Source organism: Tubulanus polymorphus, chromosome 8 (assembly GCF_964204645.1).
Source record: "Tubulanus polymorphus chromosome 8, tnTubPoly1.2, whole genome shotgun sequence".
NCBI classification, from domain to species: Eukaryota; Metazoa; Nemertea; class Palaeonemertea; order Tubulaniformes; family Tubulanidae; genus Tubulanus; species Tubulanus polymorphus.
The window spans coordinates 11,779,248-11,804,634 of NC_134032.1; the positions used below are offsets into that span (position 1 = coordinate 11,779,248).

General features: G+C 40.7%; 1 protein-coding gene across 4 annotated transcripts in view; it reads left to right on the forward strand.

Moving 5' to 3' along the window:
* LOC141909515 (kinesin-like protein KIF13A) overlaps positions 1-25,387 on the forward strand; it is a 111,672-nt gene that overhangs the window by 43,496 nt on the left and 42,789 nt on the right. For all 4 annotated transcript variants that reach the window (XM_074799941.1, XM_074799943.1, XM_074799942.1 and 1 more), the window contains exons 9-13: positions 9,618-9,730; positions 10,031-10,142; positions 10,516-10,728; positions 10,980-11,099; positions 13,284-13,418. In XM_074799941.1, the coding sequence (XP_074656042.1) occupies positions 9,618-9,730; positions 10,031-10,142; positions 10,516-10,728; positions 10,980-11,099; positions 13,284-13,418 (693 nt within the window). The remainder of the gene's footprint in view (positions 1-9,617; positions 9,731-10,030; positions 10,143-10,515; positions 10,729-10,979; positions 11,100-13,283; positions 13,419-25,387) is intronic.

The window sequence follows — 25,387 nt, forward strand, 5'->3', positions numbered from 1 at the left end:
AGAGAGGAGAGATTTGATCAATTTAGGTGATTAGGTGACATTCATCCAAAAAATATAAGGCTGTGGGAAAATAAACGAATAATAAATGATTATTGATGTAGGTAGACTATCTGTACGTACTGACAATAAATGTTTCACCAGATTATCACAGGTTATTTAAGTTTGAGTTGTTTAAACTTATGAAACGAAAACCTTTCAGTACGAGATGGATTCGCGGGGATTCCCTGTTCAATCATAAGGGTTTCTACCGAAAAACTTTCAAAATCCAGTCCAGATTATCACAGGTTATTTTAGTTTGAGTTGTTTAAACTTATGAAATGAAAACCTTTCAGTATAAGATGGATTCGCGGGGATTCCCTGTTCAATCATAAGGGTTTCTACCCAAAACCTTTCAAAATCCAGTCCAGATTATCACAGGTTATTTAAGTTTGAGTTGTTTAAACTTATGAAATGAAAACCTTTCAGTATAAGATGGATTCGCGGGGATTCCCTGTTCAATCATATAGGTTTCTACCCAAAACCTTTCAAAATCCAGTTCTACAGTTGTGAGTTAAGGTAATTGAAAATGGACCAAGGCGTGTTAAGAATAACCCCAGACTCTAGGGCTCAACGATCCTGGATTCCGTCAGGGGTTATTTGAGTTATCCTCATTATACTACAGTGCCAAAATGTGATAATCTGGTGAAACATTTATTGTCAGTGCGTACAGATAGTCTACCCACATCAATAATCATTCAAATCTCCATCCCCGAAGACAAAGAGGAGAGGTTGTAAATCCTGAATCTAGGATTATGTAACTGCACTGGGCGTACAGATGTTCATAGCAGTTGCGTCATTACTGTAACAATCCATACATGGTATCAGTATGTGGTGTCTATATCTGTATCCTATCCCAGCCAATTAGTATCAGACTCTTGAGAAATGTCAGATTCTGCAATGTTAGAATTAAGGATTCTTGATATCCGGTTTATGCAGATGCCAGGCTTCCTTGTAAAGTTTTGATTGACTCCTCAATCCGTGGAACTGGGTTCAGAACCAATATTCGCCACACTTTATCTTTAAACGTAGAGACCGCCAATTAGCAGAAGTTGTCGACCACAAATTTCCTATTTTCCGCAGAAAACCCTTGACTTGAATTTCGAGTCCTTTTTTATTTCTCGTAAAAATACTCCCCGGTACTGGATTTATTTGTTTTAATTAGCAGCAGGTGCTGATGACCCGGGACACAGGTGCGCGGAAACCCACCTCACTTTATTTTGTTTACTCAGAATGCGTCTTTGAAATGAGGATTAGTCAGAATTGTAAACGGCGCCTGTGAATCACGACTTCAAAAACACCGATCATTTTTCATCATGAATTAGAAAAAAAACACTTTAAAAAGATTTTTACATCTTTTGCACTCCTAGGTTTGACTTTTTGAGATTCGACATTCAATAACTTCAACAACACTTCAGTAAAGTTATGTTTGAAATTATGATGAGTTACGGATGATGACCTTATAATCGATGACTTCACTGATTCAGTAAAATTATGATGAGTTAACTGATGATGACCTTCTCATTATCAATGAGTATCACAATTCAATAAAATTATGATTAGTTACTGATGACGACCTTCTCATTCTCAATGACTTCAATGGTTCAGTATAATTATGATTAGCTACTAAATGATGACCTTCTCATTCTTGGCGACTCCAAAATTATGATAAGATACTAATGAACGACCATTTCATTCTAAATTCAGTTAGATTATGATTAAAAAGATTTTGATTAGTTACTGATGACGACCAGCTGAACGCGGGTTCGCCTAGAAACCACTGCGGATGCAGAAAATTCCTCAAATTCCCACGGGATTCGCAGTTTTTACCCCCATTTTTTTTCCACTTGATGTTCGATAGCGTTTATTTATTGTGTTAATATTTTCATAACCCAGCCACACATCTCTCTTCTCATTTATTGTAAATCTCAGTTATTAGTTGTCAGACATACAAACGTACGTACGTATCATCATTGCCTGCTTATGGCGAGAAGTTCAGATCGGTTCAGACCTCATGAGAAGTTGACCCGAAGTCTGCGCTTTTGCGAGGCACTTATATTATTATTATGAATGAGTTGAAGATATCATAGACATCGTAGGTTTAAAAACGAGTCCCGTAAAGATAGGGGAAGAGCGGAGAAGGGTGTGGAACAAAGACAACCATCTGTAGATGTTCATGAGAGAATACTGTTGCGAAATCTAGACCATTTCCCTCACTCTGCCATGACACAGTTTCAAAATAAACTTTCATCTTAAAAATCAAAAAAAGATTAAAAATTGATATTGATCCATATATGCACAGTCGCGCGCTTACGTATTTTTAATATATTCGTACATGTGGTTGTTTAGACGTACGTCGCGCTGCGGCAGTGAGAGAGCTGGGAGAGGTGATACGACTGGGGGCCAATTTTTATTCAACGTTAAACACTCTTGAGCTGTGCCAGAACTAAACCCTATCCCTAATTCTTTGCATATATGAAATTATAAATCATTTCTTGCGGTTTATTTTGAGAACATTTCTCGCGATACGGCGTGATACGAAATGTTACATAGACAATGAAAACAGTTCGTATTATTTCAAGTTTGTGTCATACATCAAGTATTTCCTGGCCCTGAGGGCCATGTTTGAAATCAGTACAGTGAGGGCGAGGAACAGAGCGGGCCTAGAATAAAAATCAAATTTCTCCCAATAAATTTCTTCAGATGATGTGTTAAATGATGTTGAGAATAAACGAATTATTCGACGAATATAGACGGCCCATATTGGCCTTACCACTGAGGTATCCAGAGAACTAGAAAGTATGTGATATTGTCATCAACTCAATTAGAAATGAACAACAGTTTTAATCACTTGGAGTTGCTACATTTTTGCGGTTGCGAAGTAAACAACAGTTAATTGCTATTTTTATTTCGAATTTCGGCGTTAGCCGGCAGAAGGCAGGATGTGTAGGTGGATTAAAGGGAATATAGAATTAACCCTTCCAGTGCGGTGTATGAATCGGTGATGGATTTTGCGAGTACACCGCACTGCGGTGTATTGATTTAATTAGTAATTAGTAATTATCTCTCTTGAAAAATGGCTGCACCTGTCAAACATAGTGAAATATTAGAAAACTAACGATACACTGCGCCGCTGTGTAGACGCACTATAGTGGTATTCGCGTTATTAAACACACTAAGGTGGAATTTTTCAAAATTTTCAAATTATCTTCAGCACTATAGGGTATTGATTAGTCAGCACTGAAAGGGTTAACTCGGTGATGATGAGGACCAAGCTGTCATGTATATACTGTCTAGTCAAGTGTAAATCACTAAAAACTTGTTGGTCGCTCAACTGCCAATCGGAAACATACATTTCAAGCATAAGCAAATTTCAGTGAATTTTGTCTCGAATAGATGAAGAAGTCGCACGTATGGTAGAATTTATACGAATGAAATCACGATGTTTCAGCTATTGCTACCATCAATTAGACTGACCAGGAACAGCTCAAATGTCGAGTCGAGAATCAGGGAAAAGATTTCGATTAGATCGGTACCCAGTAAAGAGGTGATTCCTCCGCCGAATTCTTCACCTCACCTTTCTACCCGTGGGACCTCGTTACAGCGGGGACCAGAAAATCTGTTTCGTTAAAACGAGGTTTGACTGTTGTAGTACATTTTCAGTTGCGCTTAAAAAAAAGCTGATCCAAGGAGTAATTGGCGTCTCTCCAAATCATACAAACAAGTGAATATATCTGGAGCATCAAAAGATACAAAGATTAATTTTGTTAACATTTTTCTCGTAAAGGTTTACGAAAAGCAAGGCCACGTGCGGATTGATATTTTTGTTTTTGCGATGCCCTCCTTATTGTGTTTAGGTTTTGGCTAAGATCTGTCTCGATATTTCGTTTGAAAATGTCGCCCACCCATTCTATCGTAAAGGACCCCCAGTTCTACGGTATTAGGTACAAAAATCGTTACCTCGCTGAACCATATCTAGAGCCCAGTTCTACAGTTATGAAAAAATATGCAAACCTTACCAAACCACGATTTAGAACCCAGCAGTTCTACAGTTAGGTACAAAAAACCTAAACCGTACCAAACCAAATCTAGAACCCAGTTCTACACTTTCGTACAAAAATTCAAGCCTTACCAAAACAACTGAAGAACCCAGTTTAGTACGGCTGTTGTTCCAAGTGAACTTTCTGTCTTAAGTGAAATTATTTTGTAATTTCTTACGTGTACGAACCCAGTTCTACCGTTCTAGGTATAAAAATTAAAACCCCACCAAACCAATTCTAGATCAGAGTTCTACAGTTACGTAGAAAAATCTAAACCGACTCTAGAAACCCAGTTCTGCCAATAAAGTTGTGACGTCTACCAACGCTATTCCGGTTCATAGGCGCAAAAATTCCAATTTTTACGGACAGAACGCGATTTTTTCCTTCAGTTCCGGGGAAGAAAGATTTTTGAGAGCTGTACATAGCGATGCCCCCTGCTGGTTACTGATTACGTTAATTCTTACAGCAACTGAGCGATAAAAACTAAAAAACTAACGTATCAAGGTTAATACCTCGCCGGCAGCCACTGCGAGGGGCCTCATACTTAAAACACTTGACCAAAATCCTCCTTTTTTACTCGCGCAGCGGAGTTTTAGTAATTATATCAACTTGTCTAATTGTGATGCTATTATTGTAACATATTGTGCGAATTCATTGTAGACTGTTCGATGATTTGTTTTGACTGGGTCGGATCATTGAGACCTGATATTTATATCATTTGGCCTCCCTATCTTCCTCCTCTAACCTCCCTCTCTCCTCCCCTCCTTCCTGCCCACTCTTTTTTCCTGTCTTCATCCAGGGAGGTCACCTTGCTTCATCTAACTGCCTTTCCTTCATTTCCCCATTATGTCTCCATCTCCTATCTAGGCCCATATGCAGCTTTTTTTGGGAGGGTGAATATAGGTCAGGTGGGTTATCATTTGCCGGAGTGAAGCTTTTTTGGTGGGTTCGGTAGCCTCAAAAAGAAAATTCTTAAAATTTGGAACGTTAAAGATGCATTTCTCAGCTAATTTAAGAAATGTTGTAAGTAAAAAACAAACGCCGCACTGTGCAGGACAATCAGTGATGGTAAAATCTGTAGTCTGAACATTTGTTTTTTATATGATATGGCAGGATTTTGGGCGGGATGCATTCCCCTGGGCATGAGCCTGCTGTCCTCACTCGCACCTAACCTCTTCATTTTAAGACTTTTTAAGACTTTTATCTCCCTCTTTCCTATGTCTCCACCCATTTCTCATTCATGTAACACAAATTCAGCTAATTTGCTGCTATAAACACATAGACCTTTACCGTCAATTGCATGTGATGAGATACAATCAGATAATTCAAACAAAGACCAGTCAATCATAACTCGTGAACAGATAGAGGGGCTAAAAGTCTAACAAATCATGCCCACTACAAATGTATAAACCGCAATTATTCGAATCACCGGTGAAATTATCAGGATGTTTTCGCAGCAATTAGAAGCGTCGATTTCGGCGTTATTTTCGCGTCTAGGATTTGTTTTAGGTGTCCTCATCTAAAACAGCCGACGAGCGGGTTTCACCCGGCGGGCGTCGGTGCGCGCGTACCATTTCCTGGAATATTAATCGACCTGATTTCGTAGTGGAGAATGAGTGGAGAATGAGGCGAGCGCGAATGGTATTTCCTCATTAATTCACAGTTATATAAATAATCGTATGAAACCCTTTCTGTAAAAAGAGCGACTCGCGCAGGCGCGGAAGGAAATCTAACCTCACGCGCTGTGGGGAAAATATGACATTTCAAATTCGCTTCTACTTCTACGGAAACGTATTTTTGTATATTTCCGAAACTCTCTCGTATCTTATGAGTTCACACGAAAAAAAGATAATATTTTTGTTAATTCTTTTAATTGGTTCAAGCGACGAAGCGCTTCTACTTAGTCGGCCGAAATCCAAAATCGAGAAAAATATGACATCGTGAATTCATATGCGCGGGCTTTTGGCGAGAGTTGGGAAAAAAATTTTTTTGTTTGTTTTAAAAATCAAAAGAAGTTTTTCATTACCCCGCCCCTAATAAATCTGCCATACAACAGCAATTTCAGGTTTTAGATTTTTTTACATGAACTGAACTACTTTTCCACGTTTTTAGCTGTTGTTGAAATGAAAATCATCTCGAGTGTCGAACATTGACTCTATTTGCTATTCGAGCAAACAAATACTTCTTGATCCCCTTACCCCCCAATAGAGATGGACAAAGAATTTTCAGTCCAGTTCAAAGGAGGAGGGGGGTTGCTTATTGCTTATTTATCAGTCCCGTACTGGTTAGGATTATCACATCTGTCGTGAGATAAGGATAAACTCTGGTTGACTGGTAAATGGGTTTATCAGCGCGATAACGAAAACAATTTATCCAAAACCATCGCAACAAGTGAAAAATATCGACAATCAGAGTTAGAGTTGAAAAGTATTCGATTACTGTCGGTGTGCCCCTGAAATCACCTCTGGAGTCATCAGTCACCTCATTAAACCGGAGATGATAGTCGAAAATAAATTCGTAAAGATTTTTGTTATCAGCGATATTGATACTGGTTATAAAATCAGTGACAAGGAAGAAAGATTGTTGATTTGCGTAGAGCGGCGTGTGGATTTATGAAGTGTTTAGATTAAGATGCACTTTGAAAGTACATTTGAACTGCGGTAATCAGAACCCTCATTACACGAGCACGCGATCATTTTTGGCAGGGGCCAAATTTGGCCTGGAACAACTGTTCACACGGGTGCCGAATAGACCCCCTGCAAATTTGGCCCGACCCAAATTTTAGCTCCAGTCAAATGATTGCAGGGTCCAGTTCCGCAGTTCCGAGTTAACTCATTGAAAATGAACTAACTTTAACTCGAGAGTTAACTGTAACTCACAACTGTGGAACTGCGTCCTCCGGGGGGTATAGAGCGGTGTGATAAGCCCTATATATAGACTGTAGCTATGTACGGTTGGTTACTGATGCAGACTTTGAGTATGTGAAAATGTAGGTCTCTCATGTCGTATTATGGTCTCGATACAACAGCCATTACGGCGAGAGAGAAGCGCAAAAAATGTTCTCTCCGCGCGTTGTTGTCGGCGGAGAAAAAAAATCGAATCACAATCTGTAATCATTAATGAATTCTGTACGTCAGAATTTCTATTGTTGTTGATTTCGGTGTAGATGATTAGTTTTCATATGCGCTGGCTGTATATAGAATGGAACAGTAGATATATCTCTAAATTACTGGTATCAATTAATTTTCTGAATTTTTTTAATTAAGGCTTGGCTTTATGATAATAGACCAGATCTGGTTCTACAGTTCGGCATTCATATTTGAATATCTATGTACAAATATCTCTAAATTTCTGGTATTAATTCATTTTCGGATTTTTTTCAATCGAAACTCAGTTTTATGACAGTTGATCGGACCCTGGTCCTAAGTTCGGCGTTAGAATTTGAATGTTCGTACAAATTATAATTCAGAGTTGATTATAACTTACGATGTATGGAATTTGGCCCAAAATTCGACTAAAGTTTTGTTTATAATTAGATTCTAAGAGTTCAGATATTTGAAGAATAACTTTTCAATTCTATGGAGTCGATTCTTACGACTGCGGCCCCGGGTCCAGGGTTATTAAGCGATTAGTAGGCCCTGATTTCATAAAAATAAATTACAAACTCAACTGGCTTCTAGCCCAGGTTCGAGGTATAATTTCTCCATCTCAATCTAGTCTTGAGATTTAAAAAAAAAAAATTGAGAATAGCTAGAAGAAAGTATTCGTAAAAAGTTCTACCTACCTAATAAACTAATGATTCGATGATTAAAGTTTTGTCTTTGTTTCCGAGCTTTCCTTCGATGACGGTAATACGATAGATTACGAAACAATTTTATCCGATCCTCGAAAAACTTTCTCTAAACTTTCGAATCATCTCAATATGAGGATATAGATCCTACTTCTGCTGTCGTCCTATGCGACTGGCTGTGACTGGCTGGCTTCGGTGAAAATATCTCGGGAAGAAATATTTGTGAACTATTTAGTGAAACCCCGCTGCTGACAAAAGGGATATCTGCGATTTACAGAGTGTGTTCTGTGATTCTGAGCACTGACACACACGCCGTACCAGTACTGGTTTACGCTATAGTAGGTGGGCCGGCTACATTTACGTATCTACCAATCATATCGTTCCTTTCGTCGGGCCTGCTGATGTCTCACCGATGTCTATAGAAATATGCGATTTCCTGAAAATCCTAGAATTCGTTCCTAGAATTTTGATTAGTAATTATAAGCCAGGAATTAGGTCATAACGGACGTGAGAATTGCGATCCAGTTCCGGCAGTTGGGTGTTAAGTTTAACTCTTTAGTGTTAAATAAGTAAATTTTGGCGGCACAGAGTCATGTTTAACTGATAATGTGGCACCAATTCTGCAGTACCCTTAAATTTTTTTGTCTTGAAATATGGATTGTCCCTGTAATTTATTTGGTCGGAAGATTTTGTCCGATTTGTTTCGATTCGATGTCCCTTACAAACCCCACACCTGCCAGCAATGAAAAAGGGGGGTTGGATTTTGAAGGCAGAAATCGAAGGCCAGTCACAGTTGTGTGATAATCCGTCCAGAAATCACTGGCCCCAAAAAATAATGAGGTAAAAACGCACCATATACAGATTAAAAGTTCTAAGATCGAGAATTTATTCAATCAAAAATTCAAAAATAGATATTTTCGTGTCTTTTTAATGAATTTTTGATCAATTTAAAACTTCTAATCTGTATATAGTTCGTTTTAATCTTATTATTTGTTAGGACCAGTCATTTCACCAGTCAGGTGATAACTCTATGTAAGACAATGGAATTCATTTCACATTCTGTTGCAATGGTTCTAAGATCTTTGTTTGAATAATTCAGCTTGAAGGCATTCGGGGGGGGGGGGGGAGGGGCGGAGTTGGTCTACTGCACTAAGATTATATCTTTAGAACAGTAGGCCCTTATTTTGTATTTGTTTATTTATGAATGTCGTTGTCATTGTTTTGCCGCCATTTTTTTTAAGCTTCTACGCGCGTACAGAAAAATTCTTCGTAGAAATATGGCCATCCGTGCTGATGGCTTTTGACCGCATTGGATGAGAAAAATGGGGTTATCACCGGTTTATCAGTGGTTTACCCGGGCTAATCGCTTGTGTGACTGGTTAATTAGGGTTATCAGGTGTGCGCTGTGGAGGTCAGGTGGCCTTCGTCAGAAAAAATTCTCTTCTCGGAGAATAATTCAAATTGACGCATCATGCCGATGGAGGGTTGGAATAGAAAGAATTTTATGTGAAATGCTGAATTTGTGATTTACCAAAAAAAAAGTGATAAGAAAAATTTCGAAAAATTATTTTCATATTTCGGACTTCAAACTGAAAAAAAACTGAAAACTGAAAAATTAAAATTGATCATCAGAGGAAATTTCACTTTTGAGATCTTTGATCGGTAACTTCACACTTGATAGGTGTTAGATGTTTGTTCGATCATTTAGTTAATACCTTTATTAAATTTTCGTTTTTCACGTGTAATTTCAGGTGACCGGTGAAAAAGTGAGTAAAATGAGTCTGGTTGATTTGGCCGGCAGCGAACGTGCTCAGAAAACGGGTGCAGTCGGAGAAAGATTAAAGGAAGGAAGCAACATCAACAAGTAAGTTGATCGGAAATTTTACTGATGATTCCCACGCTAAGGGACATGTATGTCCATTTGATATTCAATTGCATATTCTAACTTATAGGTAATTTTCCCCTCAATGTCTTCAGGGCCCAGTTTCACAAAAAGGTTTAACTCTTAAATCGATTTAATTTCTTCATTAATACAGTTCATCTTAAATCGATTTAGGCCTTAATCCTTTTTGTGAAACTGGGCCCAGCTTCAATGATAACTCAAACAAAATTGCAATATATACATGTATTTTTGAATTGCTTACGCTAGAATTTTTTCGTGCAGGTCATTGACGACTCTGGGTCTGGTTATTTCATCATTAGCTGATCAGGCGGCCGGCAAAAGCAAGAATAAGTTCGTACCTTACAGAGATTCCGTACTGACCTGGCTTTTAAAGGTAACGAAAAAAATCTAGGTGCAAATTTTTCATCTAGAGCAGGGCTGTACCTAGCGTAATGTGGACGGGGCAGAGAAATCCGAAAAAGGGCAGTACCGAAGTCAAAAACAGATATAACGATTCTGCTTATACGGCCTGTTAGGCTCGTAACAAAATGCTTGTTAGTCCCAAGTGAAAGTAAGATTCTTCATTGAACTTCTATTGGATATAACAATAATGTTAGGAGAAAAGCTCTTTCCAAAATTTCTGGGGGCAACTACCCCCTCCCCCGCTATGTACGGCCCTGTCTCGTGATCGCAAACATTTTTTCGAATGCAACGTGTTTGATAGGATGATTTGAATTCAACTGTTAGCATTGTTGTCGTTTATGCAGGATAATCTGGGCGGTAACAGTAAAACGGTGATGGTCGCCACGTTGAGTCCGGCTGCCGATAATTACGAGGAGACGCTGTCGACGTTGAGGTACGCCGACCGCGCGAAACGTATCGTCAACCACGCCGTCGTCAACGAGGATCCGAACGCGAGGATTATCAGAGAACTTCGCGAGGAGGTTGAGGAACTGAAAACACAGTTGAATATGGCACAGGTATGATAATAGAGGGCGCTTGTAGTGGGTTAGTTTATTGCGAATGATAATAGATGGCACTTGTCGGGGTCAGTCCAGAATGCTTCTTGAATATCTACTTGAATCTGGTTTTATGGACTAGTTTTAACTTTTAACTTGCCTCAGGGGTTAAACTTTAAAAGTCTTAAGATTTACACCCCAAGATACTTTGTTGGGTCGTGCAGGGGTAACATTAAGAAAATTGAAAAATGAACCTAATTTTTTGATTCTAGAACAAAGTCAGCGATGAGCCGGCCTGCATCGAAGAGAGATTAGAAGAGTCGGAAAAACTATTCAAAGATATGACGAAAACTTGGGAAGAAAAGCTGCAAGAAACGGAGCGAATTCATCAGGTAAATATCGAACATCAGGAACCAGTGCGACAGTTGTCTAGTTGAAGTATTTGAACCTAAAGTTGAAAAATTAATTCATTGCCAAGTTTTTCCACCATAGCGGTCGAATTCATTACCCTCTGACCTGAGAGCTGCACCAGGATGTAACAACTTTCTGAGAAGCCTTAAAGACCTTTCTATTCAATAGAGCCCACCAGCACTTCTGAAGTGAAACAGGCGCTCTATAAAAAAAAAACAATTTTGTGTGATCAAGTTAACTATATACAGTTTTGGTATAGATGGCGCCTGGGTGGTTTACATTCGATCTGTCCATTCACCATCTATCAACACCGGTGCCATCTGGCTATAACCGGATGAACTAAAACCTCGCTGATTGTAGTCACGTTAAATGCGAATAAATGCATAATTGGAAAAAGTTGACTAAGAGGCGTTGAGGGTAGAGGAGGTGATGGGGTCTCGCCGGAATTAGTGAGTCACCCCGTCGTCTAGTAAGCCTGTTGACATTATTCGCGAAACATTGATTTATTCTCTAGATGTATTAATTCAACGAATGCTCCCGACGACGGCGTCTGCTGTCGTCTGTTCATGTGTCGCGAGCGTTTTCCGAAACGGCTTCCTCGGAAGTCAATGGCCGAGCGCGGAAAAAACTTGTAACCGTTAATGAGAAAATCATATAGATATTATCATTACAATCGATTCATTCAGTTCGTGTGAATTGAGATTATTTTATCGACGGAGACACACTCTCCCGTCCCACGCGCACCCCGTTTCTATCTGCGGTTCATGATAATCAATTGTAGCTAGTCTGTGTACCGATTTTAGATTGATTGGCGCTCGGGTTCCAAAATAGAAGAGATTTCAATTGAAATTTTTGGTTTAGTCGCTATTGGTGAATTCGTGTTTTCAATGAGGACAACAATTCTACCTTAACCTTTTTAGGCATACACCTTTTCATGAAACCAGACCCTGGAGGAAATTTTCATTCTTCTGAAAACGATCATCTTCCTGTCTTGTGGTTCAGACATTTTTGTGATTATTTGTGATATACACTACAGCAAATCCCTTTTCATAAAATTTTACAGCTAATTTTACAATTTAAGTTCCGCAGTTCCGTTGTTTGCAGTTGTTCTAGCAGGGTTAAAATGTGAAATATGAAACTGTTAAAGATATGAAAATGTTTAACGGAATTACGAAAGATGTTACCGAAGGTTTTACCGTTGATTACTGATTATTTGAACTTTTTTCTTTCACATTTCAAAGAAATATTACCAAAAAATTCAACATGTTGCTGATAGCACTTTTCAAAGCCTTGACTCTAAAATCAAATTGAAGTTCTATGACATTGATTGAGTTGGTTTTCGATCATCGTTCCCTCCTACCACCCGCGGACTTTCTAAAATGAATCCTCACTTAAACGAGAAATATAGAATTCTTGCCGCACGCAGGATTGATATAATATATCTATCGGGTTATTTTTGTTGAAACTCGCTCAACCGGTAAAAGGACACCGAAAACCAATCAAACGTTCGCTCTCAAGTATTTTACCGTCATCGTTTTCACCTGCTGTTTTACCGGTTGCCAGGGCGATGACAGCCCCTTGTCGCCAATGGTTACAGCAGCGCCAGACGATCGGGGAAAACGTGAAAATGAACTTTTTAATTTTCATTTGAGGGTACATTGTGATAGTACGTGTAGAATGGGTAACGGCTTAGAACATAATGGGCCTATTCTAAGACAATATGGTTCTTTAATCAATCTGACAACTTAATACCAGTCTAAGCTCATTTTGGTTCTATAACCAATCTAACAACTGAAGACCACTCTAGATCACTATCTAGATCAATCTAAAAACTAGGTCTAAACCAATTTTGGTTCTTTAATTAATCTAATAATGTAAGACTAGTCCAATTTTGGTTCTACAATCATTTTAACAACTTAAGACCAGTCTAATCCTATGTTAGCTGATCTACCAACTTAAGACCGATGCCAACTCATTTTCATTCTGAAATCAATCTTCAATCCTGAGACCACTCTTTTACAAAATTTACAACAATCTTACAATGCAACTGTAGGTCCCTGAGGTGCGAGGCAATTCTCTTAATTAAAGAAAACGTTTAGGAACTTCCGGGGTAATCAAGGAAAATGGTTACTAGATGACATATATTTGTTGTTTTTGCGTTTCAGGACCGACACGCTTCGTTGGAAAAGATGGGAATTTCCGTTCAAACTTCGGGAATCAAAGTCGAACACGGTCGATATTTCCTCGTGAATTTAAACTCCGACCCGTCACTCAACGAATTACTCGTCTATTATCTGAAGGTAGGAAACGCTTATTTTTCCGATGTACGTCGTCAAAATTAGTTCATTTTCAACGGGCAACTGCGGTTTACCAGTTATTTCGCCACTAGATGGCGTGATGAGCACTCAGCCTTACATCGTCAACATCTGTTCATCATCAATGAACTGAATTTTTAGTCTTCCGAATAAATACATTCTGATCTGTCTCCTGAGCGCCTAGTAGCTGCTCAGATATTACTTCTTCCCAGGGAGAGATGACTGATACATGGTTAGATTTTTAGGCTAGGAGTAATGATACCAATTAAACGGAAAGCGCTGTTGAACATTTGATTACTATTACTTTTACATTATTAGAGGACCAGCCAGATATACTTTATTACATAATTTTTATACATAATTCATTTTTCTACTCAATTCATGAAAATGATATCTACTACTGCATAGAAAAATTAATTCGAATTGATTTATCTAAGAGGAATGTCCATTTGATTTTAACTGACAGCAGCGTTGGACATTCCCTAATCACTTTTTCATCCAAGATTTTTAGCCTCCCGCATGAAAGATTCTAAAAATCTACATCGTATCTGTTTAATGTAGAGGTCGCTGTTTAAATGCTTTTTTGGCCCCAGCCTTTCCAGACGAGGCTTTTCCCTGTTAAAACCCATCCCTGATTCGATCCTGTTGTTCCCGTAAAAATCTGCGTCATATTTTCTCGGAAAATCAATGCGAACTTTCGAAATTCGAGCCTGTTTTTTAAATTCGCGTCTCGATGAAAATTTAATTAATCTCAAATTCAAAGATGAACCTCCTCGCGAACGAGAAATACTTCAATCCGATCCGAGCTGCCGTTAGCAACGGTCGCCGAGCGATCAACAATCGACAACAAAGCTTTTCGTATTATCGTCGCGGTAACTAACGAACCAGAAATCGAATCGCTCTTTAATCGTCGCGCGATTATATTGAATTTCGCGTCTTTAAAGAGAAAATTCCTGCGCAAAAACAAAACGTCGAGCAGAAGATTATTATGGCGGAAGAGTTTTTCTTCCGCATAGCTGCTGGAGATATTCATTGAGCCCTTTCTTTGAAGTAATTTTAGTGTAATTCTTAAAACCATTCATGGCGAATCCTCTATTGCCGCAGTAGTTGATTGTCCTATTGGGCACTAGCGCTCCAAGTAGAACCTCACTTGCCACAGTTGGAATCCTGTTTTTCCATGTTATTTGATAACCAACTGCATACTAGCGCACCTGGTGGATCATCACTTACCACAGGCGGAATCCTCTTTTGTCACAGTTAATATCCTACTGTACACTAGCAACACCTGGTGGATCCTCACTTGCCACAAGTGGAATACTCTATTGCCACAGTAGTTGATGTCCATACTAGCGCACCTGGTGGATCATCACTTACCACGGGTGGAATCCTCTTTTGTCACAGTAGTTGATATCCTACTGTACCCTAGCGACATATGGTGGATCCTCATTTGCCACAAGTGGAATCCTCTATTGCCACAGTAGTAGCGACACCCGGTGGATCCTCACTCATTAGAAGTGGAATCCTCTATTGCCACATTAGAAGCGACACCTGATGGATCATCACTTACCACGGGTGGAATCCTCTTTTATCACAGTAGTTATGATATCCTACTGCACACTAGTGATACCTGGTGGATCCTCACTTGCCACAAGTGGAATCATCTACGATTACGATTACGATTACGATTACGATTACGATTTTATTTACACTCCAACCATTTCCATGGTATATGGAGGAAAACTATTACACATGTATATACAAATATTTACAAGTAGCGACACCTGGTGAATCGTCACTCATTAGAAGTGGTATCGTCTGTTATTGCTGCAGCTTCTTGCACCGACTCCCCTCGCATCCGATTCAAACATTAGTCACCGTTTTCTCCTAAGCGAATATGATTTTCCGATGCGGCGATAATGAATAAGCAAACAATATTCTGAAGCATGATTTCCTTTTTTTGCGCTCTCCTACACCTCTACCTCTTTACTCACTCCCGTTTAATGACTTGAGTACATTTTATCCGTCACCGAGCTGGGGGGAACGAGCGTGACGAGTTTATATGTTGTCCCCTGTTTGACCTGAGGTCGAACGCAACTCGCGAGTCATCGACTCACTTCGGATATCAATGACTCTCAGCTGCCCTCCGAACTACGACAATATGGATCTACCTCGCGAAGGCTGGGGCTTTCAGCGCATTAATAGCAGTGTCTGCGTTACTGCTCAGAAAAATTCGATATTTCTTAATCTGCCTCTCTGTCTCTCTCACTCTGCTTTCCAACTCTGTAAAGATCAGAAGATTTTGTCCGAATTGTCGTTCAACATGTGGTGAAGTTCTCTTGAATTCGGAGTTAGGTGAAATGAAATCTGAAACAAAATCTGTCGCTAATTGACTCCGATGCTGGACATTATTGGATTGAGAGAGAGAGCTTTGCTTCAATGGGAGACCGACGTCAGACTTTGGGGGCGGGGGGGGGTGGCAGTTGCTCAAAAGTTGGTTAAAGATAACCGGCGGATAAATACCATAGGCATAGTAACAATGAACTTTTAATTGTCACTATGTCAACTATCACCTGGACAACTCTAACCATCTTTTGAGCAACCGCCTTTTTGATGATTTTTTCATCGCCGTAGTTACTAGCCCAACCGATGCGCAACCCAACCGATTGTTGTACCGAACTCGCACGATAATTTCCTATTAAATCGTCGGTCGATATTTTCGAGGTGAAGAGCGATCGAATTTCGAGATTTTCGTTCGATTATTTTCGTATCGTGTGTCTCGATATCGTTTCGCGTGCGTCAGCGTGTATTGTCACGCGAAATTGCTCAATTTCCGACGCGTCGTTCTCGAGGCGTTCTCTCTCCCGAGAGGAGGGCTCGCATCGCGCCCTTGCTTCACGCCGTCGATTATTACCTATTAACTCGCCGAGGTAAATCTAATATTGAATTTTATGCGGCGCGCGATGCTCTTTTTCGCTGTCCCGGTGGAGACAGCGCTGAACTTAACAACTAATCATCTTAGCTTATCATCGTTTTTTAAAAGGATTTTTGATCGCCTTGACATTTTTTTTCTCAAAATTTGGGACGTTGTCCGAATGAAGCCGAACTTTGGCTTAAACAGATACACGCAAAAAAGCTGGCTCCTAGAATATCTAAATTGCAGGCTTTCTTAAGTGGGTGGGTCCTGGGGGACCCAATACGGCTGACTCATAGAACATCCAAATCCAAGCTGTCTTTAGCGGATGGCTCCAGTTGGTTTTTACGTCTCTGTTTTGCTGATTGAATGCAATATGGATGACATGCAAGATATCACGTTCGGGGACACAAAGGGTGGCTCCAGTTGGACTAAAATTCAGTGCAACAAGTTTTCTTGTACAGATCCAATAGGGTGGCTTCTAGAATATCCCAATCCCAGCTTTTCTCTAGTGGTTGGACCCGGCTGGTTTTCATGTTTCTGTTTTCTAGATTGAATCCGATATGGATGACTGCAACGATATCGCGTTTTGAGACGCAAAAGGGTGGCTCCGGTTGGATTTCGTTCCGGCGTTCAAAACATCGAAATCTTTCGATATCGTTTCGTCGTCGTGCGAGTTATTGTGTAAACGACGGTAACCATAGCGACCGAACGGGAGTTTTCGATGTTTGAGAGATAAACGACGAGATAAAACGTTCTCATTTCATATAAACGTCGTTCGCTCTCGCTCGGGGATCAACAGTTCGTCGGCCGTTCGACGCCGCAGACGATCACGAATTCATATCGCGCCGGATGCGATATATCGCGCGCGCGTGTATTCGCATTGTTGTCGTCGTGTACCGGCGTAACTTGTTTATCATTGCGGGTCGTCGATGTGGAAACAGGATCGCGTCATCCACGCGTGGAACCGATTCGTCATCATCGTCTCTTATCGACGGATTTTCTATGGATTCTAGATTTTCCGACAACTTCGTTCGTTCGTCGCGATGAATCTTTCGTTGTCGCTTGAAATGTTTTCGCCGAAAAAAATCGTCGTCTTCGGCGAGCGGGTCGTTGAGTACGCGAAAACTCGTGGAACCTGGTAAAAAAATGGATCGTCTTGTGGAGACTCGATTTATTCGATTCTGGAGATCGCGTTTCTAGATCCTCCATTGTTTATATCATACGTCACTTAACCCTTTCAGTGCTGACTAATTAATACCCTATAGTGCTGAAGATAATTTTAAAATTTTGAAAAATTCCACTGTAGTGTGTTGAATAACGGGAATAGCACTTTAGTGCGTCTACACCCTGGCGCGGTGTATCGTTAGTTACTAATATTTCACTGTTTGACAGGTGCTGCCATCTTTCAAGAGAGATAATTAGTAATTGCTAATTCAATCAATACACCGCAGTGCGGTGTACTAGCAAAATCCATCACTGATTCGTACACCGCACTGTGGTGTAGACGCACTGAAAGGGTTAAGTTTCATATCTCGGTTTGCCTTTTTCAAGAAAGCGCGGTGAAATGAGAACTGAAATGAGCGTAGTCTCATCGCGGAATCAGCAATTTCTTGTACCCTGTCGTTGGGAAAGATTCATTTCTATTTTCGATATACCGACAAAAAGTCTAGTACCCTCAGGATACTATCCAAACTGAGCCCAGTTCGACAGTTGTGAGTTAGGATTCAACTCTGAGTTAACTCATTCTTAATTGGACAGATTCTAACTGACGAGTTAACTCTTAATTCACAGCTGTGGAACTAGATCCTGGTATGTATGGGATTTGAGGGGGTTAAATCCAGGGCAGAGAAACCAGAGAGCGTGAGAGAGAGGAACAAGGTCTGTTGACAAAAATCTCAGTGCAGGTCACCAAATCCGAAGTCTAGGGATTTCTATGCGTTAAGGTATAGCAGGGCCAAGCTCACGATCAAGGCTTAGATTTAAAAACATCTTCGTCCCATAGTCAATTTACAAAATTTGATGGTTTAAGTTCATTTTGAAACAAGTCAAAAAACAACTGAGCAACTGATGGTAGGGCCCAGTTTCGCATAACGGACTAACTCCTAAAACTGAAAGAAGAGATCGAATCGATTTAAGAGACTGTGGATGAACATATCGGTCTTTGACTGGTCATCAAGCGCGGGATTGCGGAAGTTCTGAATAATAATTATGATAATAATTGTCATTTATATAGCGCAGGTATCCAAACTAGAGTCTGCTCAAATGTTTTGAAACTATTGGCGGCAGACTTCTCGCTGATCCGCGAGGGCGTGCGCGCGTGTCAATCATTTTCTCCTGAAACCGAATCCGTAATATTTTTTCAGTTTCAATCGCCGGCGACGACGACTTCGTGACATGATGATTTGCCGGTTTTCGCAGTCGCGCACTGTTATGAGTTTAATTCCGTTAAAAGCTTCCCGCGTGTTCGTTCGTTCGTTCGTTCGTTTGTCCTTCTACGACTTCGCAATCGGTTAAAATGCGTCTGCCGGCGTTCTCTCGGACTCATCATCGCTTCAGACGATTTTGCCGATTATTTTTTACGGCTCCGTCGTCTCCGTCGAGAGGGAGAAATTTTTCTTCGTGAAGTTTTTTAATTAAATTTACTGTCGCTGCGACGCGGTGCTCGCCCGACCCGGTCGCGTCACGGACGACGAGAGGCTATTGTGCGCCTACAGAGAAATCGATAATCGTTTTATCAAATCTCACCGGTTTTAATCGGTAACAATGTATACTCGCTTCCTCGCTCAAACTTGGAAAAAAAAACAAATTTCCAAAAAATTGATTCTTGCTGTTCGTACATTCGAAGTAAGCTTTAATCAAAGTTTTTGCTGTTTTTTTCTAAGCATTTAACTGAAATCAATTTTTTTACTCTCAGTAGAATCTAATCCACGACTGTGGAATTGGGTCCAGGATCCAGTTCCGCAGTTTAGGCGGATTCATCTACTACAAGTTAAAATAACTAACTCGAAAAGAAGAAATCTAGACAATTGGTCTATAAGTGTATACATTTCGAAGGAAATTTCAATGGTAAATTTTTATCCAGTTTTTGGCTAGTTTTCTGACTGAAATCATCGATTTCTTTTACTGTCAGATATTCAAATTTAACACACAAAATGTGGAACTCTGGTCATAGCTCTAGGAGTCAAAATAATTTCATTTCTGACAGTTGGTGTCAAATTGCTGATGGTTCCAGAAACTTTCTTAAAACTACCAGTAAAATATTTATGCCCCACTTGAAGTGTTTTATGTAGAAAAGGATGCAAAGTTGTGGACAAACATCTGTAATGGGCACTTGCAGCTATCATTCCTGTCATAATGCCCTTTTCTAATGAATTTGCCCCTGGATCTGCCCGTGGGCCCTGTTTTAAAGACTGGTATTACCTTTAACCCGTGGGCTAACTCAATTGATAATGAATCGAGTTAACCCCCCCCCTCCCCCCGGATTAAAGTAATACCAGTCTATAAAACCGGGCGGTGAATTATAGTCAAGAACTGGATACGGGACCCTGTTCTGAATCCCCAAATCGTGATACTTGATCTTGTTTACTGAGTTTAGATTCTAAGAATACTAAGCCTCGCCGAGATGCTAATCTTCGATACTGGATTCCGGACGCTGGAGTTGTTTTCGTTTTTCAGAGTTGATGAATGAGTTGCATATGATTAACTCATTGTCAACTCGTGTCATGAATTTAACCCTCGCCCGCAACGTAATGAAATCAATCACGCCTCTATCCCCCCCCCTCCTGCTGCCTGTTGCCTGCCTGCCTGTCTCCAACTCACTGACCACCACTGACTTCATCTGTTATCGAAAATTAACTTGTCTTATCCAAGGTTTACCCATGACTTATCAGTTGATTAGATAATTTCCCTGCAGGATAAGAGTGGTAACCGTTTGTCTGCGGCGAGAGTCTGCCTGTGTTGACGCAGGTCTAAATGCTAAGGACGATGCGTAGACACAGCCTACACAGTCAACGCTTAGATTTAAGACCAGTCTAACAACAAAAGCAATCTAACAACAATTTAGTAACATTTTTGGACTGACTGCTTTAGACTGATCCTATTTTGTTTTGACTTTTAATGCCCCAGTTCGATATTATAAAATTTGTAAACTTGTCTTGAATTGGTGTTAGGCTGGTCTTAAGTTTTTAGATCGACTTTAGAACAAAAACGAGCCAACGCTGTTCGTAAGTTGATTGATTAGAAATGGAAGCAAAATTGGAAATCGGAGCTGGGACTGGTCGTCTTAGGTTGCTGGACTGATCTAGAACTTTAGTTGTTATCTTGGCTATAGAGCTAATGTAACGTCATAGTAGGTCATATTGAACATCAATGGGATACGGGCACCACCAGATGGCGCAACAAAACACGGGGTCATTCGCAGTGAAATTCAGTTCATTTTCAATGAAATTTGAGTTCAATTTTCAGGCTTCCAAATATGAAAATTATCAAATGAGTCGATAGATAGATATAGGATCCGCTTTCTCACTCTGGGTGTATATGGTATCGATTTCACTGAAAATTGATTTAAAATAATGAGAAAAGTTGATTCTAATTTAATTGAAATGTAGAAAGAATTGAAGCTCGGTAACCCAGTGCCACTAGGGATCCTGGTGGATTATCGCTGAATCTTTGCTTGCCACTTTAGCATTGCCGGTATCCCAATTGTTCTCCAAACGCAAGCCCAGCTACCAGAAGTTAAGACACAGCAAGCCCAGCTAACAGAAGTTAAAAAATGGCAAGCCCAGCTAACAGAAGTTGAAAAATGGCAAGCCCAGCTAACAGAAGTTAAAAAACGGCAAGCCCAGCTCACAGAAGTTAAAAAATGGCAAGCCCAGCTAACAGAAGTTGAAAAATGGCAAGCCCAGCTAACAGTGGTTGAAAAATGCCAAGACCAGCTAACGGAAGCTAAAAAATGTATTTATATATAGTCAATAAGCTTGACATCTGTGCATATAACCACTATACAACCAAAATGAGCTGTAGCAATATAGTTGTCGGAAGAAATATCAAAGATCATGGGGTTGATGGTCTCTAAACCCGACCGATCCCGAGTGAGATCTCGTCGAGAAACTCCTCTATAAAGAGAAGATCCTCGCGTAAAATAAGCGGATGTTTATTTTGCCTGCCGGCGAAGATATGATGATATTCGCCCAAGGGGCTTCGAATTATTTTATCACCTGCCAAAATATGTTACGAGTAATCCGATAGTTAATCTAAATATTAAAGCGTAAATTAATCCCGTACATAACGGTTAATCCCCCCTCTACCCCTTACAGTAATCTCTCCAGCGCGTTCGCTCGTCGCTGTAATCCCGTTCTTTCTCTCTCCCGGCGTAAGACGCTAGCCGTACGCTGATGGATGGATTCCTCACTCGCCGCAGATCAATCTCTCATGCGCGAAATCATATTTTTCGTATATATATGCGCTTGTATTTTTTCACGCCTCGGATGTTCGCAGTCTGTGGTTTTGCTTACGAGATTGGCTTGTTATTGTGTGGCTAATCTGTTTGTCTCTCGTCCAACTGGAAGTCCATCTGTAATTTTTGAGCTAGGTTTTGGGCTTAGAGTGAGTAAACCCGGCTTGACAGTTAATGTACCTTTGATTGGACCCAGTTCTACATTTGTGTGTCATTCAATTTGATTCTGAACCTCCTCCATAGTTACGTGGTTCGACTCTGGACCCATTTTACAATTGCCCGTACACCGGTGGAGTGTCTCTGCCTTAATCAGGTGTGTTGTAGTCAATGGTCAAGAGCTCCCAAACCTCTATCTCCGATCGCTACTATGGAACTGGACGCAGATCCACAATTGTGTGGGTTCGATTTAACTCTGGACCCAGGACTCGGTTCGGCTGTTGTGAGTTAACATTTGACTCAACAGTTAACACAATGAAAATGAACTAGTTTTAACTCACAAATATGGAACTGGACCCAGGTTATGTAGGTTTGATTTAAGTCTGGACCCAGTTCCACAGCTGTATGGGTTTAATTTGACTCTATTTACCAGTTCCACAGTTATGTGGGTATAATTTGCCCTTGGAACCAGTTAACAGTTGTATGGGTTTGATTTAACTCTGGACCCAGTTCCACAGATATATGGGTTTGATGATTATTAATAGTTATCATTAGAATCTGGGGTGGGGGTCAATCTCAACTGTAGAACTGAATTGAAGACTTTTCGATATCGATACGCGGATATGCTCCACTAGTGTCAGCGCTGACTGCGCAGCGAGAGGAGTGCGTGTACTGACGGTTGCAGCAGCAGCGTTGAAGTTGCAGCATTTACCAATCAGTATCTGACAAACTATCGCACGCTGCTGACGCACCTCGACAACATGGATATCACATAATACTCGTAATTCACGCGTTTCTCACTAGGTGGCATCGTTCACGACGCTATAGACAAACTAGTCTAAACCCCTCGGTTTAGGTAATTTCGTCAATCTACCAGAAAAAAACTAAATTTAAATGATTTTGTTTCTGGACACGGGGTAGGCTAGTATTTTTGAAGTTTTGTTTCGAAGAGGCGATTACTAAATTTTTGATTAGCGGATTTTTTTTTTTAATCGAACTTTTAAAAGAATCTAATTCGACATTTTCACCGGATATGAATGATCAGTATTTCTCGCGGATTATTATCGATACATTTCACTGATAAAAAGATTTTTGATATTTCGATATTTGGAATTATCCTCGTCGGGATTATGTTAACATGCGGATTTAGTTTCTGTCATCAAAACTCTAAAACAAAGGTACGTTCGACTGCATTCTTTCACGCTCTATTCCTTTAAACACTGACTTTACAGTCAAAACACTCCGTGAATTAGGTACCGCTATGGACTCCGGAGTCATACTAAGCCTACCGCTATCAAAATGACTTCGTCGATATATGGGGCAAAAAATTGAGGTCTTTTTAAAACGCATCCCTTGTTTTCGTGGTTGCACAGTCAACCCGTTTAAGCCATCATATCTGGGCCGATCATTATGCTGACAACTTGTATCCGAATGACAATTTACACTTGTAAGATTGAATTGGTGATATACGCGAATTGCGACTTAAAAATATCGACGACTATAAACGATGCAACGACTTATCCGATTATGACTTGAACTGTATTCTGGTGAAATTCATATTCTAGAGTAAATATCAAAGTATGAATCTAATCTATATCAGTCTCATTGGAATCTTTCTGGATCTATGTGCCTCTTGGGAGTCTTATTCGGTCTCATTCAGTATCAGTCAGTCCTCTATTCCTCACTTGGACGTTTAAGAAAGTCTCACCGAGCCTTGGGAGTCTTGTTTGGTCTCATTGAGTCACAGTCAATACTCTATTCCTCACATGGACCTTTGAGAGAGTCTCCCTGAGTCTCAGTCAGTCCTCTATTCCTCACATGGACCTTTGAGAGAGTCTCCCTGAGTCTCAGTCAGTCCTCTATTCCTCACATGGACGTTTGAGAGAGTCTCCCTGAGTCTCAGTCAGTCCCTTATTCCTCACATGGACCTTTGAGAGAGTCTCCCTGAGTCTCAATCAGTCCTCTATTCCTCACATGGACCTTTGAGAGAGTCTCCCTGAGTCTCAGTCAGTCCTCTATTCCTCACATGGACCTTTGAGAGAGTCTCCCTGAGTCTCAGTCAGTCCCCTATTCCTCACATGGACCTTTGAGAGAGTCTCCCTGAGTCTCAGTCAGTCCCCTATTCCTCACATGGACTTTTGAGAGAGTCTCCCTGAGTCTCAGTCAGTCTTCTATTCCTCACATGGACCTTTGAGAGAGTCTCCCTGAGTCTCGGTCAGTCCGCCATTTCTCCACGAGGACTTTTGAGAGAGTCTCCCTGAGTCTCAGTCAGTCTTCTATTCCTCACATGGACCGTTGAGAGAGTCTCCCTGAGTCTCAGTCAGTCCTCTATTCCTCACATGGACCTTTGAGAGAGTCTCCCTGAGTCTCAGTCAGTCCTCTATTCCTCACATGGACCTTTGAGAGAGTCTCCCTGAGTCTCGGTCAGTCCTCCATTTCTCTACGTGGACTTTTGAGAGAGTCTCACTGAGCCTTATTTGGTCTCATTGAGTCGTATTTAGTTACAATCCGTCCTCTTTTCGTCACTAGGACATTTTAGTTCTATCTGCGTGGTGTGTGTATTTCACTGGCCCGCTGCTCCGTGCTGTATATGGTAGAGTATATATTTACGAGTGGCGTCTGAAAGTCCGTCATTAATTCTACATAAATGACTGTTGATCGCTATCAGTTACACTCATCTCTGTCTCTCCCTCTCTCTCACTCTCTCTCTCTCTCTCTCTCTTCATCCTCTCATCCTATTCCTACTGTACATCGTATAAAGCGACGACGACTTCTAAACTCGCAACAGAAATCGATTCATAAGAAATAGAAGAAGATTCGACGGTGCTGTGCACGCGCGATTTATTTATTCGTATTCGGAAATTATTTCGAGAAAAATATCGTTTTTTTTAAACGATTTTTCCCTCGCTCCCCTAAACTTCTCTAAACCTGGCCCCGTTAACAGTCAGTCTCTCCCCGTTAACAGTCAATTCCTGAAGCTGCTCAATATTCCAGCTATTCTCACCCCTTTTCTACTCTCTCCTCTTTCTCTTCCTCTTGCTGCCATTCTCAACCCCTTTCTACTCTCTCCTTCCCCTTCTCATCTGCCTTTTGTCCTCACTCTCACCCCCTTTCTATTCTCTTCTTCCCCTTCTCTTCCTCCTTTTGTCCTCATTCTCACTTTCTCCTCTTGCACTTCTTTCACTCCCACCCTCTCTATCACCTCCACATAGACTCACCAAATTCTCATTCAGTATTTAATCAACAATTCTTTAAGCTAGCGACGGAGAAAGCGAAAGAAAGGAGACGGGGGAGGGATATAGGGAGTGTTTTCGCTGATCGTCAGTTCAGCTCGGTACTCGGGGCTCGGCGTCGCGCTCGGTGTCGCGGCTGCGTCTCTCGGCGTTTCACTCATCAACGTCGTCGTCGCTGCGCGTTTACTCATCGCGT